Source organism: Ambystoma mexicanum, chromosome 1q (assembly GCF_040938575.1).
Source record: "Ambystoma mexicanum isolate Mex_15411 chromosome 1q, UKY_AmexF1_1, whole genome shotgun sequence".
Lineage (NCBI taxonomy): Eukaryota > Metazoa > Chordata > Amphibia > Caudata > Ambystomatidae > Ambystoma > Ambystoma mexicanum.
This window is the reverse complement of record NC_090922.1, coordinates 550,143,193-550,167,171: the sequence shown is the minus strand read 5'-3', so window position 1 is coordinate 550,167,171 and position 23,979 is coordinate 550,143,193. Positions and strand designations below refer to the sequence as shown.

The 23,979-nt window shown below is 48.0% G+C and overlaps 1 protein-coding gene across 2 annotated transcripts in view; it reads right to left on the bottom strand.

The window, feature by feature from the left end:
- LOC138531375 (carcinoembryonic antigen-related cell adhesion molecule 5-like) overlaps positions 1-23,979 on the bottom strand; it is a 348,843-nt gene that overhangs the window by 215,730 nt on the left and 109,134 nt on the right. For both annotated transcript variants that reach the window (XM_069640987.1, XM_069640986.1), the window contains exon 3: positions 3,613-3,960. In XM_069640987.1, the coding sequence (XP_069497088.1) occupies positions 3,613-3,960 (348 nt within the window). The remainder of the gene's footprint in view (positions 1-3,612; positions 3,961-23,979) is intronic.

Genomic DNA, 23,979 nt, shown 5'->3' with positions numbered 1-23,979 from the left:
CATGGCTCCAGTGGATTTTAGCTACGGGAGCGTTTAAACGGGTCGAGGTCGGGAAAATTATGGTAATACCACTTCCACCAGCCCTTCTGAGAGAAAAGGGTAGCATTTGAGTGCTACATGAGTTTTCTAGGCATTGGGAATACTAGGTATTCCCTTCAGCACTCTGCTGTAAGGCAGTGTGTGCTGGGTCTAGAAATTTAAAAAGACTAGCAAAGTCAATTTAACTTTACATTCACTTGGAGACAGTAGTCAGTCCCAGAGAAGGTATTTAAACCTTGGGAAGTCTGAAAGACATCCCTGTGCCACTGCACTGAGGGTGCTGTGTGACACACAAGAAAAGATGATGCCTATGGAGTTGTCTAAAACTCCATATCCAAAGAACACAAAAGTAAAACACACATCAAAATACATGAAAGAGTGGGAACAAATGCTCACACTCTTTCCAGGTAAAAATTAAAGTCCTAAAAATCCAGCAAAGTTGCTGGGGGTCTCAAAAGGTAAGGGAAATTAGCACATTTATGAGAATTCTCCCTAACACGCATGTCAGTGATCAGTTATCATGTTAAAGTGGTCTATTTTTTTGCCTGCAAAACACATTTGAAGTGACAGCATACGGTTTGAAAAGACTGGAGACCCCTAGGGAATAGGTGCATTCTATCGCCCATTCCTTGTTGCTTCATACTGTGCCAAAATTCCTAAAGAAATGGAAGCTGGGGTTAATAGCTGCAAATGATCACAGAAGAGGGAGCCAAGAGAGTGGCTGGCACTTCCTTTAATGTCATTTCCTGTGATTCCATCAAATGTAAATTATGGGACACTGCACTTAATTTGCCACAAATGGCCCCGCAAATACTAGGACCGGCCCTGCTTGCAATTCTTGATCAATGGACTCTAATGGGGAGTATGTTAGTATGGGTCTAACAGGCAGAACAGGATCCCCATCAGTGCACCAGCTATTGTGCTGGAATAATCTATACTAAACTGGACCACAAGAGCAAAAATCACAAACTTCCGGACATTTGACTGCCACGAGTCGCGAAACACGTGTTGGGAAACAGCACATTTATTTTTAAATCCAATCACCGCCCTTCATGTTGAATGACAGTGATGACAGAAATTCCGAATATGGAGGAGGCACCCCGATAACCCGGGCGGTGTCCTCCTCAGCCTAATCTCCCTCCCCTCCTCAGGATGGAGGAGGGGAGGAACTCGCCAAAGCGCGCCAAAAGCGGGGGAAAGCCCGCGAAAACGAGGCAGCACGGCAAAATGGGGAAAAAGCCTGCGAAGGGCTACAATGGAAAGGGGCGGGGCTACCCCCCTTTAAAGCAAGCGGGCTTCCCACTGCAGGCAGCATCCAGCCTTGGCAGTGGGACGCCCGCCTGCCAACAGAGGACTTCGTTTTTACACCCACCCACCCTACAAACAGGACAAGCAAGGAGGCCTGATCGTCAACGTCGCAGGACGACAGGCGGTGTGGCGGTGTTTGGGCAACCAAACACAACAGACAGACTCCGGATGAGCCAGGAGAAAGCTGGAAGGGTCTTCGCTCTTCCTAGACCAGCACCCCTTGGGAGCCTAAACGGCAGGGGCATCTGGGGGAACAACAAGAGCTCAGCTTCCCCCAAGGAAACGGCACTCTCCCCGCCCACGAACAACTGCATGGGCAGGCGAGGCTCAGGCGCAAAGGGCTGGGGGAGTTGGGCCTATGATGGACTTTTGGAAGGAAAGGGGGAAGCAGGTTTTTGGACACGGAGCAGTCACCGCATCTTCTGAATTATTTCCACTATTGTGTGCAGTGTGTTTTATGATATTGTGGAAAATAAATCTGCGGCCTTTTTATGCCAAAAAACAAAGCAAGACTCATGTGACACTTTTCTGGGGGAAAAAGAGGAATGAGTTATTGCTAAGTAATGGGTCCAAAATGGACAGATGCACGGGTTATCATTGTGCAACTTTACACATGGACCCCGGCAAATGTGTTCATTAAGATGTAATGGTGTGCATATTATATACTGATCCAGACTTAGGGGGGTGGTCTGCCCTTTCAAAGAAGGTTGATGAGTTTAGGTCTTTACTTTTCAGACACACTCTTGCAAATGCAGAAGGACTGGAAGGAGAAAAAAATCAAGGCCGGCCGGTGCTTTTGTCATTTCATCCCATAAGCATCGGCCAGTTACCATGCCCATGCGAGAGACTGCTCCCGAACTCCCCTAGCTAGCGCACAACCAAATATGCCAAAACCCCAAAAAAATCACCAGGCTGTCACCTGAGATGGAAGTATTACGGTCTGCTTTGGTACTAAATCCTTACTACGTGCCTTTTTCATGAGAAAATATATCCCCATGTCGGTGCCTTAAGTGCACTGTAAAATGAGCTGGGGCTTATGAAGGGGGCATGGCTTAACGTGCGGAGTCGCCTGCTGGCTCATTAGGCCACGCCCCCTCCTATGAGACCGGGCTCAATGGGCTACAGCCGGCACCCCTGCCAGGCAGCATTTTGTAGAGATCAGCGGGAGATGGTTCTGATCTCTGCATTTGTTTGCTAACAGCTTGCCTGGCAGCAGACAGCGCCTCCTCTTTTCAGCCTTAATCGTGGTGCTGAACCTCACCAGGTATCATGCCTGAGGAGGGGCAGCATCACCATTAAGACAGGCCTTTTTTCCTAAAGCCTGAAACTCCCGCAAATGAGTGGGAGCTTCAGGCGTTTAGAAAAAAAAGGCCTCTGCTTCCAGCGGCATCACCTTTCTTCCATAACGGTGGCACAGTCCCACTGGCATCTCTTGCTGGAAGAGATGCCTTGCAGCTGCGGTGCCACCATTATGGATTAAAGGCATTTTCTTTTTAAGCCTGAAGCTCTCACCCATGAGCGGGAGCTTCAGGCTTTAGAAAAAAAATGCTTGTCCTCTAGTGGCAGGGGCTGCCAGGGGATATTACTGAGCCCTGGCAGGGCCCTGCCTCGGAACGAGATTTCTGAGCTTAACGGGGCTCGGCTGCAGCTAGCCCTGGCCCACGTAAAGTCCTGTGCCATGTGCACATTTGTGGTGAATACAGCTTCATATAGAAGGCTGTGGTATTCCAACCACCAATTGTGGTATTCCAACCACCAATTCCGTCTTTTGTGTTTTTCCAGCAAGGGGCCACAGCACTGTTTGCGTGTCCCAATGTAACCCGTACCGGCACAGTGCTGTTTTGGGGAAGGCAGAGACACCCCTCCCTGTGAGCAAAGGTCCCTCTGACAGGGGAGGCACTGGCCAGCAGTGAGAAGTCCTAAGGATGATGCGTTGAATGAGTTAGTGTGATCATGTGCATGGTGTGCAGCGCCGACCATGCGGCCTCATCACGCAGAAATCAGGACAAAAAGAAATGTATTTCATTCCGATGTACCTTGAAAGTAATGATCAGACATAGTGCAATTATGTGGAATATCAAATATGTAACGTGCGTTTTGACGTCCAATGGAATCATGTTCGCTACGCTCCATCTGGCGCTATATGTTAAATTGTCTCCCGAAAATCACACAAATGTGTCTCAAGAATTACGGACACCTGAATGTTTCAATGTCCCTCCTTTCTAATGTGAACACGTAGAATTATATTGTAATTCCGCCACTTACCATAGACTCTGAGCTGGGTGGTTCTCTGAGGTATCGATCCATAATTTAGAGCCATGCTCACGGTGTAAGCCCCGGTGTCACTCGTGCGGACGCCTATGATCTGTAAGGATCCGTCCGAAAGTGCCACCTCCCGGCCCGTGTGCTGGGGGCCGTTGGCCAGGCTGAAGGTTGACGGGTTGTAAGTGAAGATCGTCTGTGTGTCACACGGTGTTGTCCCTCGGTACCAGCTGACTGTAAAGATATTTGTAGTGACCGGGGCAGGCAGAGTGACCGTCTCTCCTGCACGCGCGGTCACTTCAGGGCTGGATCCCTGACCCGACGTCCCCAGGAAACAGAGACTGATCCAGACTACACGAAAGAGACAGGAAAGATGGAGATGTGGTCAATAAAGCGCATGAAACATGTTAGAAAGCATTATTCACACATTCATATTTTCATCATCACCCAAGACACAACAACTGAAATAAGTAAATACTTAAATAAATACATCAAGCGTGGAGAATGGACACTTTTTTTAGAAAAGTTTTACCACCATTCACTAATTAATATCCTCTCTCCCAGGGAGCTTCTAATTGGTCAGTGACAATCTCACCGCAGGTGGCCTCCCACAGGCCATTGAAAAGTGTCTTTAAAGAGGTCTCTGAGTAGTAGGCGAATGCCCCTCAAGGGCCTCTCACTTGTTTGCGCCTCTTAATCCTAACATGGCATCCACTGCTGGCGATGTGTGTTTTATACCTTCCAGGGCCTCACCCTGGTCTGTATATCATTCTCATTCGCCTCGGAGATCTTCTCAGTCACCGACTTATGCGTCCCTGGCCTGGGGGGCAAGGGTGGGCAATGGCTGCTGCGCCCCCATCCCTATGACGGACACCTCTCAGCATTCTTTGTTTCCGCAGCCTGTCTTTTAATCTGTCCTGAAGCAGACACCACAGGAACAGATGGGCCATGACTATCACTGGGGTGGGGCTCTTCGTGTTAAAAGAGGGATTCCCAGATGATGGGCACGGTTTGCGATATGCACCGGCAACATTTTAACAAGAATCAGCAAAAAGACATTTCCAAAGTGAAATATGTTGCCTACATTAAAATTCACAATCTTGTTTCTGTAATCTGTGGGTTGTTTGTGGTATGAATTCGTCGACAAATACCATGTCATTTGTGTACCTCTTCCTTTTAGTAGTTTATCGCAGGGTATACTTCTGTTGTTGTTATGGGCTTTTCAAACTGCTCAACCACAATTGAACGTTTATATTGTTCTAACATCAGTTAACTGTGCTCTCATGAGTGCCAACATTAGCTTTTCACCATGGGGGCAAACATTTCCCCACCATCGTCCGCAAAGGACCAGCCCAACCCCTGCGATGGTTGAACGGCACATGTTAATGCAACTATTTTTCCCAAGGAATCATAAAATGCTATAGGAGTTACATGTAGCTTTAACAGCATCCCCAAAACAGCCACTCAACCTCCTGAGCTACCAAGGTAGCTTTCCGCTTTAGGACTTGTCAATGTTGCATTTTGGTTCCCGATTGTGCTCAAATTCACTGCATTACAAACAGTGCAGTTCACATGCATGACTTTAAAGCCAATACTGGGCAATGCCGCAGGGCCGCCCAAGGCGAGGCAGGGTAACTGATGTTACCATTCAGTAGGCCAGGAGAGGGGCAGCCCCCACCCCCACGCCTGCTCCTCTCCCCCACAAGCTACAGAGACACGCAGTCTCTGCCACACAAAGCCGAGGAAGGGTGAGGTGTGAACAATCACCTCACCCTTCCTCCAAGCAACAAGGTGCTAAGCACCTAAGGAAAACCAACAGTCAGGCAGGGCCCAGGTTCAAAGACCTGCCCCCCCTCAGGGGGCCAGACAAGTCGGCTATCTGGCCGGGGGCTGGCGCACAGCCCCCACTACTATACACATCAAAGACCCAGGGCTCCCCTGAGTCTTATAAATAAGAGCAGAATGCTCTAAGAAAACACAATCTGTTTGTGGACCCTGAACGGGGACCCCAACTAACAGGAGGTTCACTGTTCACTCAGCGTCTTCCACACTTTGCTTCTTTAGAAGACTCCAAAAAGTTCACTGCACCCGCAGCGTCTTTTCTCCCCTCCTTTGAACATTGTCATTGTTCAGAACTTTACACTACAGGCGAGCAGCGAAAACCTCGCTTAAACAGAAGAATCCCCGGGAAGTACACGTGCAGAAGCAAGATCCCAGGCCGGCACAAGCGAGCATGGAGGAAAAACAAACAAAGCGCCTGGTCGCAGGCGGCCATGTCATTTTCAGCTTTTCAGGCCAAAGAATCATGGGTCCCAAGCGAAAATCACGGGAACCTCCAACACCTTCACAGAAGCCCAAATCACCCCACCTACTTGCAGCCATGGAGGCAGCTGAGCATTATGGGTAGGCCTGGGTCAGATAAAATATTTATGGCCTACCAAAAGAAGGGGTCCCCATACCAACCAGTCAAGAGGACGAGACCATCAAAGAAAAGGAAGTCTAGAGAAGGCATGGGAAAAGGTAATAAGAAACTGTCTAAAGTATAAGAGAATATGAGTGAAATGCAGCAATTATTGCTAGAAATCAGGGGCAAACAAACACTTCCCACAGCCGAGACTAGGCTAGCAAACACCACCATACCACTAGTTCCAGACATCATAGTGAACCCCCCCACCAGCAGCAGCTACAGCAGCATCAGCCCCATCAGCACCAATAACACTGGTGCCAACAACACCAGCAGCAGCCACCACAGTTTTACCTATGCCAACAACGGCAGCTCCTGACACAACAGGTGCTTTAAAAGCATGGACAATCCCCAATACAAATACACCAGGACAGACAGGAGTGAGCAACAACAACCCATCAGACACGGTGATGATTAGTAGTACCCAATTAGACCTAAAACTTAAATCTTTTCAGACAGAAATATTGAACAGATACAAAAGGTGTTTAGCATGGAACATTGACATTACAATCAAAGAAGCCATATGGGCGAAAGAGTTCATCGAAATCTTTTCACTTATAGAAGCCCAGCGCAAGGGGAAAGATGCTTTTAGGGATCCCAAAAAGATAGAGGAGAAAGCAATAGCCAGAAACGCCCAGGTAGAACAGAATTGAGATAACTGGCTACAGGCCTTTGCCATCTTGGCAACTATATATGAAGAAAAATTCCCCAATGATGGCAGAAAATTATGGGCATACATGGATAAAATCAGAGAAGTGAAAATCGCTCAAAAAGGGAAGACCTGGCTAGCATATGATATTAGATTCAGGAGAAGCATGTCAGAGAGGCCAGCCATAGAATGGGACGAGGTCCAGAATGATTTATACATGTTAAACGCTGAGCCTCCTTCAGAGGAGGAGATCGCACAAACAACCCCCAAAAATAGCAAAAACCCAGAGGGCCCCAGATTCTCTGACAATGAAAACAACAAAAAAGGGGAACAGCCCTTTCGGAAGAATCAGCCATGGGCGGCTAAGTCTAATGCCCACAGGCAGAACAAAAACCACTCACCAAAAGCCAACATGCCATGTAGGAACTTTGGGAAAAACTAGTGCAAATGGGGAAAAGAATGCTGGTACAAACACACTTGCACAAACTGCAATGGTGACCACGCAGCAAGCAACTGCACGAGACTGCCAGCCGAAAATACAAAAGAGTAGCACCAAAAGCATCCCACCAACCCCATGTTTAGCACCGTGCAGCACCCCCATCAATCCAAAAAATTCCAGAGAGGCTCTCATGAATTACCCAGACAGAGAAACCAGCGAAGCAATCCGGCAGGGTTTCACCAAGGGTTTTGTCATCCCCTTCAAGGGCATCAGGTCTCAGAATGTTCCAAATAACCTGAAGTCAGCCAGGGACAACCCGCAGATGGTGGAAAGCAAAATTAAGAAGGAATTACTACCAGGCAGGATTGCGGGACCTTGGGACCACATGCCTCTCAAGGAGTACATAATATCGCCCCTAGGTATGGTCCCCAAAAAAGAACCCCGGAAAATGAGGCTGATTCATCACCTATCCTATTCTAAGGGCCAATCGCTAAACGACCGCATTCCGTACACACAATCCGCGGTATCCTACACACTTCCAAGAGGCGGTAAGACTCATACAGGAATGTGGCACGAATGACCCTGATGGTCAAACTGGACATTGAATCCGCCTTCAGATTATTGCCAGTTCACCCAGACTCCCAGCAATGGCTAGGTTTTACTTTTAAAAACAAATTCTATGTAGACAGATGTCTCCCCATAGGATGCGCAGTATCTTGTGCCCTATTTGAGCAATTCAGCTCCTTTTTTCAATGGGCTTTCCAAAAACAGTGACCAGGGACCAGGATAGTACACTTCCTCGATGATTTCATGGTAATGGGGCCAGCAAATTCTGAAGAATGCAGCAGAGCCCTGGCGAAGTTAGAAGGAATGGCCTCACAGTGGGGCATCCCCCTGGCAGCGGAAAAAACAACCAAACCAGCCACCAAAATAATTTTTCTAGGTATTGAAATAGACTCCGCAAGGGGCCTATGCAAAATCCCGAAAACAAAAATAGCAGAACTCCTAGAGAAAATACAAAGCCTGACAACAAAAGAGAAGGGCACAGTAAAAGAAATTCAGTTCATTAGCAGGAAGTCTCAACTTTGCAGCCAGAATCATCCCTCAGGGGAGGGTATTTTCCAGAAGTCTGGAACTAAAAATCAAATCATACACCAAACCCCACCTGCACATCCGGCTAGGCACAGAGGTGAAACAAGATCTGGAAATTTGGGGGAATTTCCTGAAAATATTTAACGGGACCGCACATTTGCGTATGCCATTGAACACATGGACAAAAAGGGTCCTCTACACCGATGCAGCCGGGAACAGGGGGTTTGGAGCCATACTAGACTCAGAATGGGTGGCAGGACACTGGCCCAAAACATGGCAATCTGCAGGGTGGACAAAAAACATCACCCTCCTAGAAATATTTCCCATTTGGCTAACATTACACATCTGGGGCAGGCAGCTAGCTAACACGGAACTCTTGGTCTGGTGTGACAACATGGCCGTGGTAGGCTCCATAAACAGAAGATCTACTAAATGCCCTTTAGTGCTGAAAGTCCTACCAGCCATTACAGCGGTCACACTACAAGAAAACATTGTGATCAAAGCAAAGCACATCGCTGGAGCAGACAATAATATTGCAGATGCTTTATCTCTCTTTCAGTGGCCAAGATTCCGGGAGCTAGCGCCACACGCCCAGGAGCAGATGACTCCAATACCAGCGGAATGCTGGGCAATTATGGGAATACAAGAATAACGGCATCAACGCCAGCGCCAGAGAGCCCAGGCCGGGATGCCCAACAAGAACTAGGCACCTCAAAAATGGGTGCCAACAACATAACGGCATCAACGCCAGCGCCAGAGAGCCCAGGCCGGGATGCCGAACAAGAACCAGGCACCTCAAAAACGGGTTCCAACAACATAACAGCATCAACGCCAGCACCAGAGAGCCCAGGCCGGATGCCCAACAAGAAGCAGGCACCTCTTAAACGGGTGCCAGCAACTCACTGCCCACAGAAAACACGAACCCTGGCTCACGGTTCTTAACAGAGATGGCAGAGAAAGCACTGGCAAGCACTACTGCAGCTCAGTACAGTAAGTGTTTGCAAACAGTATTTAGAGCCACAGGGTTAAACCACGTCGAGTTAATAACGATTAAAGACATAGAAACATTCTTAAAATGGGTGCACGAGTGGGGCTTTAAGAAAGACTGGGCAAAAAGACACCTAGTAGCAATCTCATATTTCTCAAAAATAAGGGGTGACTCAGACCCCACCCAGAACGCCCTCATTTCCTACGCTATGAAAGGATGGGCCAGAGTTGAAGGGCCCCAGGTAGACACCCGCCGCCCCCTTGATTTCAACAAACTGGTAAAAATAGCAGACCAGTTGGAAGCCATATGCTTGTACCCATATGAGATCATATTATTCAAAACAGCATTTTTTCTGGCCTACTTTGGGGCTTTCCGGGTTGGAGCACTTATCGCCTCCAGCACCGAGGCCTCAAATGGGTTAGGCGTTATGGAGGTCAGGGTCAGACATGACAGCGTCAACATAGAAATGCAACAGTCAAAAACTGAGGCCAAAAGAACCATCAACATTTGTTGTATTGATGAAGTAACAAACTGCCCAGTATGTTCACTGAGCCGCTACCAATTTAAAGGGGTGCTGATGAAAGCAATCAGCAAAGCAGGGTGGGACCCCAAGGGTTTTGGCACCCACTCCTTTAGAATAGGTGCCGCCATCTCAGCAAGGCAAGGAGGCCTGGCAGCACAAGAGCTAAAAAAACATAGGGAGATGGAAGTCAGATTGCTACAAAAGATACATCAGACCACAGCTAATATAGCCACCACCCCCCCTTTTTTCCTTCTCTCCCTCCCTCCTGCAGAAACAACAGACGAAGGGAGGACCTCACTCAGATCAGCATGTATTGTCGGCCACTCCATTGTTTTCAGGACAGGCCGTTGGGCGGAAGAAACCAAAGATGGGCCACCCTTCAGAAACACCATTGTCTCATATACAGAGGCCTACGGTGGGCCGACATCCACGAAACACTAGCAGAGCTGGTCGCATACAGAGACCCGCCAGAATTTCTGATAATACACTTAGGGGGCAATGATCTGGTTACATCAGGAAGGAGAAACCTATTTGAGGAAATCTGCTCTTCCCAAGCGGGCATTTCACACAACTGGAGGGAAACAGAAATATACTTATCCGCCATCCTACCCAGAAAGAAATGGCAGGGGGCCAACTGTTACAAATCTGTAGACATTGCTTGAAGAAAACTCAACAGGGGGCTAGAGAAATTCTGTACAGCAAGAGGGCTGGGCTTCATAAAGCATCCGGCCATTACCCTGGGTGACCCAGACCTTTTTCTTAAAGACGGCACTCACTTATCAAACCAGGGCATGGAACATTTCTTTCAAGAAATTTCAGCAACCCTAGGTTCCAGGGGCTGTTACTAGGAGATACTTTCGGGGGAACACAGTCAGCCGGTAACCTGCCCGTGTGTGGCGGCACGGGCCAGAGGGGGTAACCTCAGGACCAGGTGCCCAAAAGTATGATAATATTATGATATGTGATTATTGTTATCTCCATAACCAATCTGCACAATAAAATCCTACGGCCTTTTATTGCCAACACTTGATAAAATGTTGTGAAGCCAAATTATTTCGGGTGAGGGTTTGGGGTCGGCCAACACCAATGCATGCATATGGGTTCAGCAGTTATGGGCAATGCCGCAGGGCCGCCCAAGGCGAGGCAGGGTAACTGATTTTACCATTCAGCAGGGCAGGAGAGGGGCAGCCCCCACCCCCACACCTGCTCCTCTCCCCCACAAGCTACAGACACATGCAGTCTCTGCCACACAAACTAGAGGAAGGGTGAGGTGTGAACAATCACCTCACCCACCCTCCAGGCAACAAGGTGTTAAGCACCTAAGGAAAACCAACAGTCAGGCAGGGCCCAGGTTCAAAGACCTACCCCTCCCCCCCTCAGGGGGCCAGACAAGTCGGCTATCTGGCCGGGGGCTGGCGCACAGCCCCCACTACTATACACATCAAAGACCCAGGGCTCCCCTGGGTCTTATAAATAAGAGCCGAATGCTCTAAGAAAACACAATCTGTTTGTGGACCCTGAACAGGGACCCAAACTAACAGGAGGTTCGCTGTTCACTCAGCGTCTTCCACAATTTGCTTCTTTACCACAAAACCCTCCCACCCTACAAATAAGGGAGAAGAACAAAGGAAAAGAGGTACAAGGCACTGTACGGTGTCCACAACAAGTAGTGGGACATGAGAAGGCAGCACGGGCCAGAGGGGGTAACCTCAGGACCCGGTGCCCAAAAGTATGATACTATTATGATATGTGATTATTGTTATCTCCATTACCATATCTGCACAATAAAATCCTACAGCCTTTTATTGCCAACACTTGACAAAATGTTGTGAGCCAAATTATTTCCGGTGAGGATTTGGGGTCGGCCAACACCAATGCATGCATATGGGTTCAGCAGTTATTCTTAATCTTCAGCTACACTGACACTGCACACAGTCTCATTTAGGATGTATAGTTAAACTAAAAACTGTACACATCTATATGGGGAATAGTGAGATTCCTGCCCCTGCTACACTGCTAAAGAACTAAGTGGGGAGTTGCCTCCTTTCACACCCCCATTCTCCACAACCCTTTTCTGTTAATTGGACTGCCATTGATTACATATTATTTGAAGCATAGCTATGAGTGATGCCTATTGTACTAAATACCAGTACTGACAAGGTAATATTTGAAACTGAACTGGGAGTGGTGTATCTTTTAGCTAAAAGCACGCTACATCTTGCTGAGTACATACTGTTATGTGGTTGCATTGTGAGGGCTTCTTGCGAAAGTAATGCTGTCTCTTGCTTGGATGCATGTCATGCGTAACAGCCATCTGTATGCCTGCAACAAATGATGACTATGAGCACGTGACTATCACACATGTATAACACGCGGGGAGCTTAAAGACATCTCAAATTAGCCCATGTCAGGTGTGAGGTCTGAGGTCTAAGGTGCTGAAGCAGTTCTAATCATTACGTTGTACTATGGTACGTATAGCCCTAGTTGTATAATATGCAACCGAAACTACAGTTGCTGAAAAAGAATAGCACATAAAGTGTGTTAAAAGTAAGCCCATAATGCATCAGTATCTCATGCTGGTTATCCACGTCTCTGTTTCACAGGAATTCTGCATTTGATTGAAGGCAGATGACAGCTGGGCGTCGCTTACAATGTGTCCGGCTGGCCGAGATGTCACTACCAGCGCATACCAGTCTCGGGTGCCGTCCGTTAATTCACACGCGGTGTGCGGTCTGTTGATCCACACGCGTTGTGCGGAAAATCCACAAGCCAAAGGTTTGGCTTGTGTATAAGCGTGCATGAGATATTGATGCATTATGGGCAACGTAGTGAATTCCACGTTTCCATTAGAGAATTGGTGTTTTGTAAACCAACATTAGAAGTACTACTGTCCATCTCTACATAAGATTGCATAATCCATCCACCTAAGACGTAATGAATTCATTCTGATGCCGAATCCCAGGATCATCCCAATCTATGAAAAAATCGTTTCACCCTCCACACTTTAAACTAACAAAAAAAAGGTCTTAACGACTGTATACAGGGCCCCGTACACTGAACGTAGCAGACCTTTTTACCAATTACCCGCGTCCTGAAGACGGGCTTTGACATACCACTATCACAATTCATTTTATTTAAGTGGCCTGTCATCACCCAGAAATACAATTTCGTGTTGACGATGTTTATCCATGTCTAATAGAAATAAACACATGGTTCAAGTCACAATTCTTGTTACTAACATCACGTAACGATATATATGCACATCAGTTATGCATTGAACATTAGAACATCTTTGGAAGTGACTGTTGCAATTTGTTGTGTTTTCCCGATGTCCCTCTTCTACATACGCTTGAGGTGATAAGTGATTTTATGTACCCGTTTTATATATTTTTTGATATGTATTGTTATATACTGATTAAAATATGTTTTCTTTGACATAATGCCTTTGGTAGGACACATTACTCAGTGAGATTAAATATCCCCCTGTGAGTAGTCTATCTACACCTGATGTGTGGTTGATGTAGGTAGCTGGTGGTGGTAGTGTTGCTTTTCCGCTCTTACTTATTCCTCTCACACCACAGCCCCTTCCAAAAAAAGAGGAACCCTTTTCTTGCTCAAACACTTTTTTTCATGTGCAAATTATTACAGCATGGTGTAAATAAGCAACAGTGGGTTAGTGCTTTGCCCCTTGGACATTCATAGAGACTTTTGGGGTATGTCTAAGGATAAAATGAGGCTGGAGAAAAGGGGTCTCTGTGATCTTAGTTATCTCAGCTACCTAGATCATAGTTAGCTGGTGACTCTATTCTATTTAAATATTATCACAATCAATGTGTATATTCAAATTGTTATCTAAATCCTTCAAGGGGAGCCTGAGAATGGGAGGGTCTGGCTAAAAATTGAGAAAGTTCATTGCTGCATAGGCAGGTTTATTGGAAGTAGACCTCCAAAACCTTGACAGAAAAGACTGAGGTTATGTGCAGCAACTACAGCCTGAGTGCATTAGCACTAAAAGTGAAAGCTTCTAGAGTAGAGCTGGGAGAGCCAGGGATTTCACAGCTAGAGCCGAGCCAGGGCCCAGCTATAACATAGGGTTTTCTTTCACCGTATTCCCACCCCTATCTCATTCATGTTGTGATACTAGTGCTTGTTGTAACTTTAGCCTTTTTTCATTGATGACTGATTTACCATACTTCTGTTTCATCTCCTGTCATGGGCGCTACTCCCGAGGGGCCAGGACTGGCCCAGCGCCCTCGGAAGCAGACCCGTCTTCCACTACTCCGGACCCAGCAGACCCCTACAGGGGCCCTTTGGACCGTGTCCTGGCGCCTTTGGCGCCAGGCTCATGAAGGGTTTCAGTCCCGGCGTCATAGGCGCCGGGCTCATATTGATAAACAGTGTAATAATGCTTGGGTGGACTTACCTGAGGCAGACCATGCTGCATATTTACCCAGAACAATCCAGTCTGGTTGAAGTCCCCAGCCATCAGGGCTGGGAGGAACTATTCCCTCCATTCAGGAACTCTTTTCTTACCTGGGAGGAACCGGTGGAAGAACACGCTCCTGCATTCCAGGTCCAGAGTCATCTTCAGCTTCCGCGCAGCAACCTGTGGATGAAGAAAGACACAGAACAATACTTACCAGATCCCGGAATCCAGTCACCGGCAAAACCTGCAAAGAATAAACATAAGGTTAGAAAAGTGCAACTCGCTCGCAGCCGCGCCCGCTTACCTGATCCATCCGTGATTGCAACGGAGCTAACTGCGGCCTTCTCTTCGGCAGCTTCTCTGCACCTGAAAGGCAAAGGACATAATTAAAAAGGGGTTCGGGTGAAGGCAGTCACATTCATCTTAACTTACCAGTTTTTGCACGTGCAGAAGCGGCCGCATCAACCGCAGCATCCCGGCACCTGAAAACTAGAAAAAGGATATTATTAGAGGTGCCATTAAAAGCGGCCAACGATCATTATACTTACGTGCATCGGCACGTGCAGTGGCAACGGATATAAAGCCCGCAGCATCCCGGCACCTGAAAACTAGAAAAAGGACATTATTAGAGGTGCCATTAAAAGCGGCCAACGAACATTATACTTACGTGCATCGGCACGTGCAGCGGCAACGGAAAACTACGCCCACAGCATCCCGAGGCCTGAAACAAAGGAAAAGGGACATTATTGAGGTGCCCATCTTTTAAAGCCTAAAGACTACAGTATACTTACAGGCATCCACTCATGCAGTAACGGCGGCATTGCTCTTCGGCATCCCAGCAACAGTGCCACAACTAAGGCCGCAAAAGACTTGAGTCTTAACACTGAACTCATCCAGTGACGTAACTGGAATCCACGCACCCCTGCACCAGACGCAGGATGGAGAGCTCAGCATTTATACGCCTAAGGTGAGAGCTCGCCGAGACAAGTAGAAAGCTAGCCTGTGGGAGAAACTGGCGATTGGTGGGAGAAGGAATCCCATCAAACGGTGATTAACCCTTTTTCTTCCACCTGCAGAAAACTTACCCTGCAAGTCAGACATTCGATAAGAGGAAGCCCAGTCCTGAGAGTCGTCCGAGCTCTACGCTTCTCAATTGAAGAAACGATAGCAGCCCAGACGGGATCAGCGCCTCCGTGGGAATCAGGTGAGCGTTACAGAACGCGAAGCCCACCAATAACCTCCTACCCAGGCGCTATGGAAACTTCCGACACAGACCAACTGGCCCAGTTATTAGGGGAATTAAGAGCTGAAGTTCATGCTGCCCGCCAGGAAACGAATGCCCTTAGGAGGGAATTGATAATATCAAAAGAACGAACTGATGATCTCGCCAGACAGTTATTACAGACACAAGCGGGGCAAACCCCGCTACCTAATTCAGGAGGGAGCTATATCCCAGCGGCTTCAGCCAATCCTGTTCAAATCAACCTACCTTGAAATGTGCCATTGGCACCGCCTGAACGCTTCTCTGGTGACCCTAAAAGGTTTGCAGTGTTTATAAATCAATGCCGATTGCACTTTCTTTGTAGACCTGCAGCCTTTCCGACTGACCAGACTAAGGTAGCCTTTGTGCTTTCGTATCTTAGCGGCAGTGCCGCTGATTGGTCGATCCCTCTGGTTACACAGGATGACCAGATCCTTTGTGATTTCCCGACCTTCCAGGCAAATATGGAAAGACTTTTTGCAAGGCATTCCCAGGGGCAGGCCCTGGACAACGAACTCCTTTCCCTACGACAGGGCAATCAAGATCTTTTGGCCTACATTGCATCATTCAATAGGCTAATCGTGGAAACCAGATGGCCTGAGGACAAAAGAATCACGCTTTTTCACAGGGGTTTGCGTGGCGAACTCAAAGACGCCCTTGCCCAGGTAGTGAATCCTCCTCAGGATTGTTCAGAGTACATTGATTTGGTGGTCGAATTGGATCACAGACTACAAAACAGAAAGGCGGATCGATCCAGGTTTGAAACACGAGTGTTCCCTAAGCCTCAAAGTCACACCAAAGGAGTTGAAGCCGTCGAACCTATGCAAATTGAGGTTGTAAAGGGTCCCCTAACCCAGAAAGAACGCGACAGGAGACGACAAATGCAACTATGTCTCTATTGTGGAAATTCAGGACATTTTCTTCGAGATTGCCCGGTGAAACCACCTAAGAAGACAGTGGGAGCTTCTGATAAGAGTTCTGAAAAGCCTGAGCCGGGAAACGACCTCGTCCGACAAGTGTAGAGGTCCGCTTGCCGAGCGTAAAAACCAGTTCTTTGACCTCGCACTTCATAATGCCAATGGTCCTCGTAAACCCAGAGCAACCGGATCGTTTGCATGCAATTAAGGCATACATTGATAGCTGAGCAGTTGGAAATTATGTCGACCGCGAATTGGCTTCCAGGATGAACTTACCTCTTTGTCCAAAGGTGGTTAAAGACGTCATTACCACGGTGGATGGGACGGAAATCGCCTCCGGACCAATGACCCATAGCACTACTGAAGTGACGATACTAGGCCAAGACGGGCATCAGGAGGTAATTGTGTTTGACGTGATCAAGGCTCCTCAATTCCAAGTAATTCTAGGGATTCCTTGGTTGGAGAAACACAATCCTCAGATTGATTGGCGAGCAAAGACGATAAAGTTCCCAGAGTGCACACCAACTTGTTATCCACGACCCAACATTGGCCTAGCGTCAGTAACGGCTGACGGTCCACAATTACCTCTAGAGTATCGAGAGTTCCAAGATGTTTTTCAAAAGGAACAGGCTAACACCTTGCCACCCCACAGATCATACGATTGTCAGATAGATTTGCTACCCGGTGCAACTCCCCCTTGCAGTAGGATTTACGCCCTTACTGAGCCTGAGAACCTTCATCTGCGACAGTGTTTAGACCAGTACCTGGCAAATGGCTTTATCTGTCCGTCGAAGTCCCCTGCATCCTCGGCTCTGTTCTTCGTACCAAAAAAAGAAGGTGACCTCAGAACCTGTATAGATTATTGTGCTCTGAACCAGATAACAGTAAAAAACCGGTACCCCTTACCTCTGATCCCGGAACTCCTTGACCTGGTAAAAAACGCCTGTATTTATACTAAGCTTGATCTCCGGGGAGCTTATCACTTGGTACGGGTCAAGGAAGGAGATGAATGGAAGACGGCCTTTCGCACTAAGTATGGGCTATTTGAATACCAAGTGATGCCCTTTGGACTATGCAATGCACCGGCCGCCTTCCAATATTTTATGAATGATGTCCTCAGAGAGCTCATTGATGTCTGCGTTGTCGTCTACATAGATGACATTCTTGTGTACTCATCTTCAGAAGCTGACCATCGAAATCATGTTAGGGCGGTCCTTGAAAAACTTTGCCAACATAAACTTTTTGCCAAGCTCGAAAAATGTGTTTTTCATGTCACTGAGGTCGAATTTTTGGGATTTATTCTGACACCCAAAGGAGTCCACATGGACTCGAGAAAAGTAGACGCTATCCTCAAATGGCCGTCTCCTACTTCCGGGAAAGGCGTTCAAAGCATTCTAGACTTTGCCAATTTTTACCGTAGATTTATTCCAGAGTTTTCACGAGTGGTACAACCCATCACCGCCCTCTTAAGAAAAAATAAACGCTTTGAATGGTCCGCAGAAGCAGAACAAGCCTTCCAAGAGCTAAAGGCTAAATTCACCTCGGCGCCAATACTGAAACACCCACACCCGGACCTCCCTTACATCGTTGAAACCGACGCCTCCAGCTTAGCAATGGGAGCAGTCCTATCACAAAGAGATCCAGAGACTAACCAACTGCATCCTGTGGCATTCTGGTCTCGGAAGTTCTCGGCGCCTGAGATCAACTACACCATCACAGACAAAGAGCTTCTAGCAATTAAATCAGCTTTTAAGGCATGGCAGCATTATCTCCTCGGGGCCAGACACACCGTCACAGTGATCACCGATCATCGAAATCTGCAGTATCTGAAAACAGCCAAGGCTCAATCCTCCAGACAGCTTCGCTGGGCTCTATTCTTTGCTGAATTTGACTTCGTGATCACTTATCGCCCCGGCAACAAGAACGGCAAAGCAGATGCTCTTTCCCGAATTGGAATGGGAGATAACGTTGCCAATCCAGAACCTGTACCAATAATTCCTGAACAAAGGATCGTGGGTCTGATTTCTTCACAATCCATTGAGGATATTGAAGAAAAAACTAAACAACTTGTAACCTCGCCAGACTTACTGAACTGGTTACAAAAAGGAAAAGATTTCACCGTAAGCAATGACTTGCCTTATTTCCAAGGACGATTGTTCCTACCACACGCCGATTTACAAAGACAGATAATCTCCTGCTATCATGATTCATTAATTGAGGGTCACCCTGGCATTGCCAAAACCACACAAAAGGTGAAGAGACACTTCTGGTGGCCTTTGTGGAGAAAAGACATAAAGGAATTCGTGATGTCCTGCGGTGTGTGCGCTCAAAACAAGGGTCAGAAGAAGAGGCCGGCTGGTCTTCTGCAACCATTAGACATCCCACCGTGTCCCTGGCATACCCTTTCCATGGACTTCATCACAGACTTACCCTCCTGTTCCGGGTACAACACCATTCTTGTTATTGTGGACCTGTTTTCTAAAATGGCCCACTTCATTCCGCTAAAAGGCTTACCTTCAGCATCAGTCCTAGCGAAAGTATTTCTGGAAAACATCATCTGGCTACACGGCTTCCCGTCAGTACTAATCTCAGATAGGGGGAGCCAGTTTATTTCCCACTTTTGGCATAGCTGTTGTCGATTAGCTCAAATCGATGTAAGACTTTCGACCAGCCATCATCCCCAGACCGACGGGCAAACCAAGAGAACAAACCAGACTCTCGACCAATATTTACGATGCATGCTACAACAGTCAGAGAGTAACTGGAAGGACATCCTTTGGATAGCTGAATATGCTTACAACAATTCAGTTCATTTGGGTACCGGGAAGAGTCCCTTCTACATCTTGTATGGGATTCATCCTCGAACCTCCAACCTTGATCTACCTCAAGATCTTGGAACACCCGCCGTGGATCAATTGCACACCGTTATTACCCAAGCTTTTAAGGAAGCGACTGCACATCTACAACAAGCTATAGAGAGGTACAAAAAAGGAGCATATCAACACCGAAGCAATGCCCCTCAATACCAGGTTGGGGATCAAGTCTGGCTGTCCACCAAACATTTATCGCTTAAAGGGCCTCACACCTTCAACCCCAAATACCTGGGACCATATCCAATTACGGCCATAATTAATCCAGTGGCCGTTAAATTAGAATTGCCAACCCATGTGAGAATACATCCTGTATTTCACGTATCTCTTTTGAAACTCATGCAACCTGGAACCAGATTGACCAATCCTCCAGAGCCCATTCAAGTGAATGGGGAGCCCGAATTTGAAGTAAAAGACATTTTGGACTCTAAAATCATCAGATCGAAGCTATTCTACCTAATCGACTGGAAAGGCTACGGACTTCAGGAAACGTCATGGGAACCCTATGACCACGTCCATGCTCCTCGTCTAGTCCAGAAATTTCACCGAACCTTTCCCGATAAACCAAAACCCCCGGGGAGGACAAGTTTAGGAGGAGCCTTGAGGAGGGGTGCTGTCATGGGCGCTACTCCCGAGGGGCCAGGACTGGCCCAGCTCCCTCGGAAGCAGACCCGTCTTCCACTACTGTGGACCCAGCAGACCCCTACAGGGGCCCTTTGGACCGTGTAATAATGCTTGGATGGACTTACCTGAGGCAGACCATGCTGCATATTTACCCAGAACAATCCAGTCTGGTTGAAGTCCCCAGCCATCAGGGCTGGGAGGAACTATTCCCTCCATTCAGGAACTCTTTTCTTACCTGGGTGGAACCGGTGGAAGAACACACACTGGAAGCACTTCTCTGCTATTTAAACCACGCCCGATGGAAAACACGTGCTTCGCGTTATTCTGCAGCAGCAGCAGGACGCTCACCGAGTCGGCTCCTGCATTCCAGGTCCAGAGTCATCTTCAGCTTCCGCGCAGCAACCTGTGGATGAAGAAAGACACAGAACAATACTTACCAGATCCCGGAATCCAGTCACCGGCAAAACCTGCAAAGAATAAACATAAGGTTAGAAAAGTGCAACTCGCTCGCAGCCGCGCCCGCTTACCTGATCCATCCGTGATTGCAACGGAGCTAACCGCGGCCTTCTCTTCGGCAGCTCCTCTGCACCTGAAAGGCAAAGGACATAATTAAAAAGGGGTTCGGGTGAAGGCAGTCGCATTCATCTTAACTTACCAGTTTTTGCACGCGCAGAAGCGGCCGCATCAACCGCAGCATCCCGGCACCTGAAAACTAGAAAAAGGACATTATTAGAGGTGCCATTAAAAGCGGCTAACGATCATTATACTTACGTGCATCGGCACGTGCAGTGGCAACGGATATAAAGCCCGCAGCATCCCGGCACCTGAAAACTAGAAAAAGGACATTATTAGAGGTGCCATTAAAAGCGGCCAACGAACATTATACTTACGTGCATCGGCACGTGCAGCAGCAACGGAAAACTACGCCCACAGCATCCCGAGGCCTGAAACAAAGGAAAAGGGACATTATTGAGGTGCCCATCTTTTAAAGCCTAAAGACTACAGTATACTTACAGGCATCCGCTCATGCAGTAACGGCGGCATCGCTCTTCGGCATCCCAGCACCAGTGCCACAACTAAGGCCGCAAAAGACTTGAGCCTCAACACTGAACTCATCCAGTGACGTAACTGGAATCCACGCACCCCTGCATCAGACGCAGGATGGAGAGCTCAGCATTTATACGCCTAAGGTGAGAGCTCGCCGAGACAAGTAGAAAGCTAGGCTGTGGGAGAAACTGGCGATTGGTGGGAGAAGGAATCCCATCAAACGGTGATTAACCCTTTTTCTTCCACCTGCAGAAAACTTACCCTACAAGTCAGACATTCGATAAGAGGAAGCCCAGTCCTGAGAGTCGTCCGAGCTCTACGCTTCTCAATTGAAGAAACGATAGCAGCCCAGCAGGGATCAGCGCCTCCGTGGGAATCAGGTGAGCGTTACATCTCCCCTGTATTGCCTGCTATGGCTGCTAGGCCACCTTGTGAACTGCCTCCTGCACAGTGCAGCCCCTCTTCCTGACCCCTATCCCCCTGTACTCATGGTGCTCTCTGTCTTCCTTATCTACTCAAACTGTTACTCTATCACCTATTCTACCTTTCTCATGAAGTCGGGAAGTAAACAAATTAAGAAAGCGCACCTGGCCTCCAACCCAGGCCTTCCCATTGCGTATACATCAATGCTTCCTCCAGACACACTATCACTGACATCCTCTTCACTGTTCCTTCTCCTGACCTATGGACTTCCCATATAGTCCCTATCCTTTCCACTTTTTCCTCCTCACCCATTACTGGTGGAACCAGATGGGAAGTTCTTTTGGCATACGTCTCATCATCCAGGTGCATCATTAATGTCTTCCAAAATGACACTATCATGGCCCAGGGCTCTCAGCCCAACCTCCTCCTGCTGGATAGGCATCTCTTGTCTCTCATTAACTTTCTTCCCTCTCCTGCCACCCCTCCAACTCTCACCCCTCTGGCATCTCGGCCCCCACCGATGGGTGTACCACCTCCCTGTACCCCACCACAGAAGACCTTTAAAGGTGGCAAGTGGCAACCAAATTCTATTAGATACCCTCAATTCTCGCTCTGCTCTTAAACAGTCCTCCGACATGTGTCGCCTCATTGAAGACTTTGACCTCGACATACTCTCTCTCACAAAGATGTGGTTCAATGCTAGCTCTGTCACTGCCTTTGACCCTCTCCTTCCTGAAGACTACAAGATCCTCTCCAAACTCAGGTCTAACTGAGGTTGAGTTATGCTTGTATTCCCTGAATGGATTCCTGCTACTATCATTCTCACCCAATCTTACTCTTCCATTGAATGCCTCATCTGTAGGCTGGGTGTCTCTCTTACCATCTCTCTCACTCTTGCCACTATCTATAGGCCCCCTCGACCTTCCTCCCTTTTCCTCTCTGAATGGGCCGACCTCTCCTCCTCTCTCCTGACCTCCTCCCCCAAAATTCTCTTTCTTGTTTACTTTAAAATTCATCTAGACTCTTCTGATGCAGCCACTGTCCTTTTCCATGACCTCAGTGACTCTGTCTCCCTCACAATATTTCCCTCCGGCCCGACCCACTCTGCTGGTCACACCTTGCATGTGCTCATCTCAGCTGACATCACTTTCTCCAATCCTCTACCTACCCCTCTCTTCTGGTCTGACCACTCTCTCCTCTCCTCCAAGCTTGAGCTCCTTGGCCCCCCGACATTGCCTCTACCCGCACTTCCAGTCTCCTTCTCCGTCATTCAACCAATGAAGCGTGCGCCAGTTGCTACATTTGCCGCCATCTTCATTCCTCCCCCCAGCCCTGCAATTGACTCTCATTCCGACTTAGCACTTGCTAACCTCCATCTCTATCACTCTGGACATACTTGCCCCAGTCCTGAGGATCTGCCTGAAGCCTGCCTCCAAGTGCAACTCTTGGTATGACTCTGACTTGGCCGCTCTGAAACGCAAGTGCAGAATTGCTGAGCAGAAGTGGTAGGCCTCAAGCACATTCTCTGACAAACTGGCCTGCCGCCTAGCCCAAAGGCAATATTGTCTCTTCATCCGCTGCAAGAAGCGGGCTCATGTCCAAGCCCACATTTCTGGGGCCACCAATAGTACAGCGGAACTTTCAAAATCTGCAAGGAACTTGCCAATCCTACTGCAGTCTCCTCTTCTCTCCTTCCCTCCCATGCCCTCTGCGCTGCATTGGCCTCCCACTTCTCCCTCAAAACTCAGAACATCCTGTCCTCACTCTCCTCTACTCCCCTCCCCAACCCTCTCAGCTCTTGCCTACCTTGCCCCCGTACCCCATTCTCTTCTCATTCTCTCCCATTACACCGGAAGAGGTCTCTAGAGTAGTCTGCTCTATGAAAGTCTCCTCCAAACAGATTCTCCCCTGATCTTCCAGAACTATCAAGGACAACATCTCCTTTCTTACCCCTGCCTTGGCTGACTTCTGTAACCATTCCTTTGCCACTGGCTCTTTCCCACAACCACTCAAGTACTCCCTTGTGCGCCATCTCATAACAAAAGCTGTCTGCTGACCCTTCCTGCCCAGCTAACTATCACCCTATCTCCATCACTTTTTTCCTGGGCAAATTCCTGGAGAAGTTGGTCATCCCACAACTGACCCACCAGACCAAATCTACTGACTGTCTCCAAGACCACCAATCTGGATTCAGAGCATCCAGAGGCACAGCAACTGTTCTCCTTAACACAGCGAAGACCTGCTCTCAAATATTGACTCCAACTCTGCCTCCATTCTAATCCTTATAGACCTTTCCTCTGCCTTTGTCATCATGGACTGGGCACTGGCGTGGCTGACCTCTTTCCTTTCAAACAAACATTCCCAAGTGCAATTGGCCCCTTTCCTCTCCGCCAACTCACTCTCTACCTGAGGTGTCCCTCAGGGCTCTATCCTATCACCGTGACTCTTCAATATCTACCTTGCCCCTCTGGCCCACCTAATCTCCACCTTCTCTCCTCACTTCCAGTGTTATGCTGATGACTTTCAGCTCTCCTTTAAGCTTCCCTCCTCTACCTCCTCTTCTCGCTCTCTCATACCTGACTGCCTGACTGCTATGGTGTTCTGCTAATCATCGCTGCCTTAATGCCGGTAAGACTGAGATCCTTCT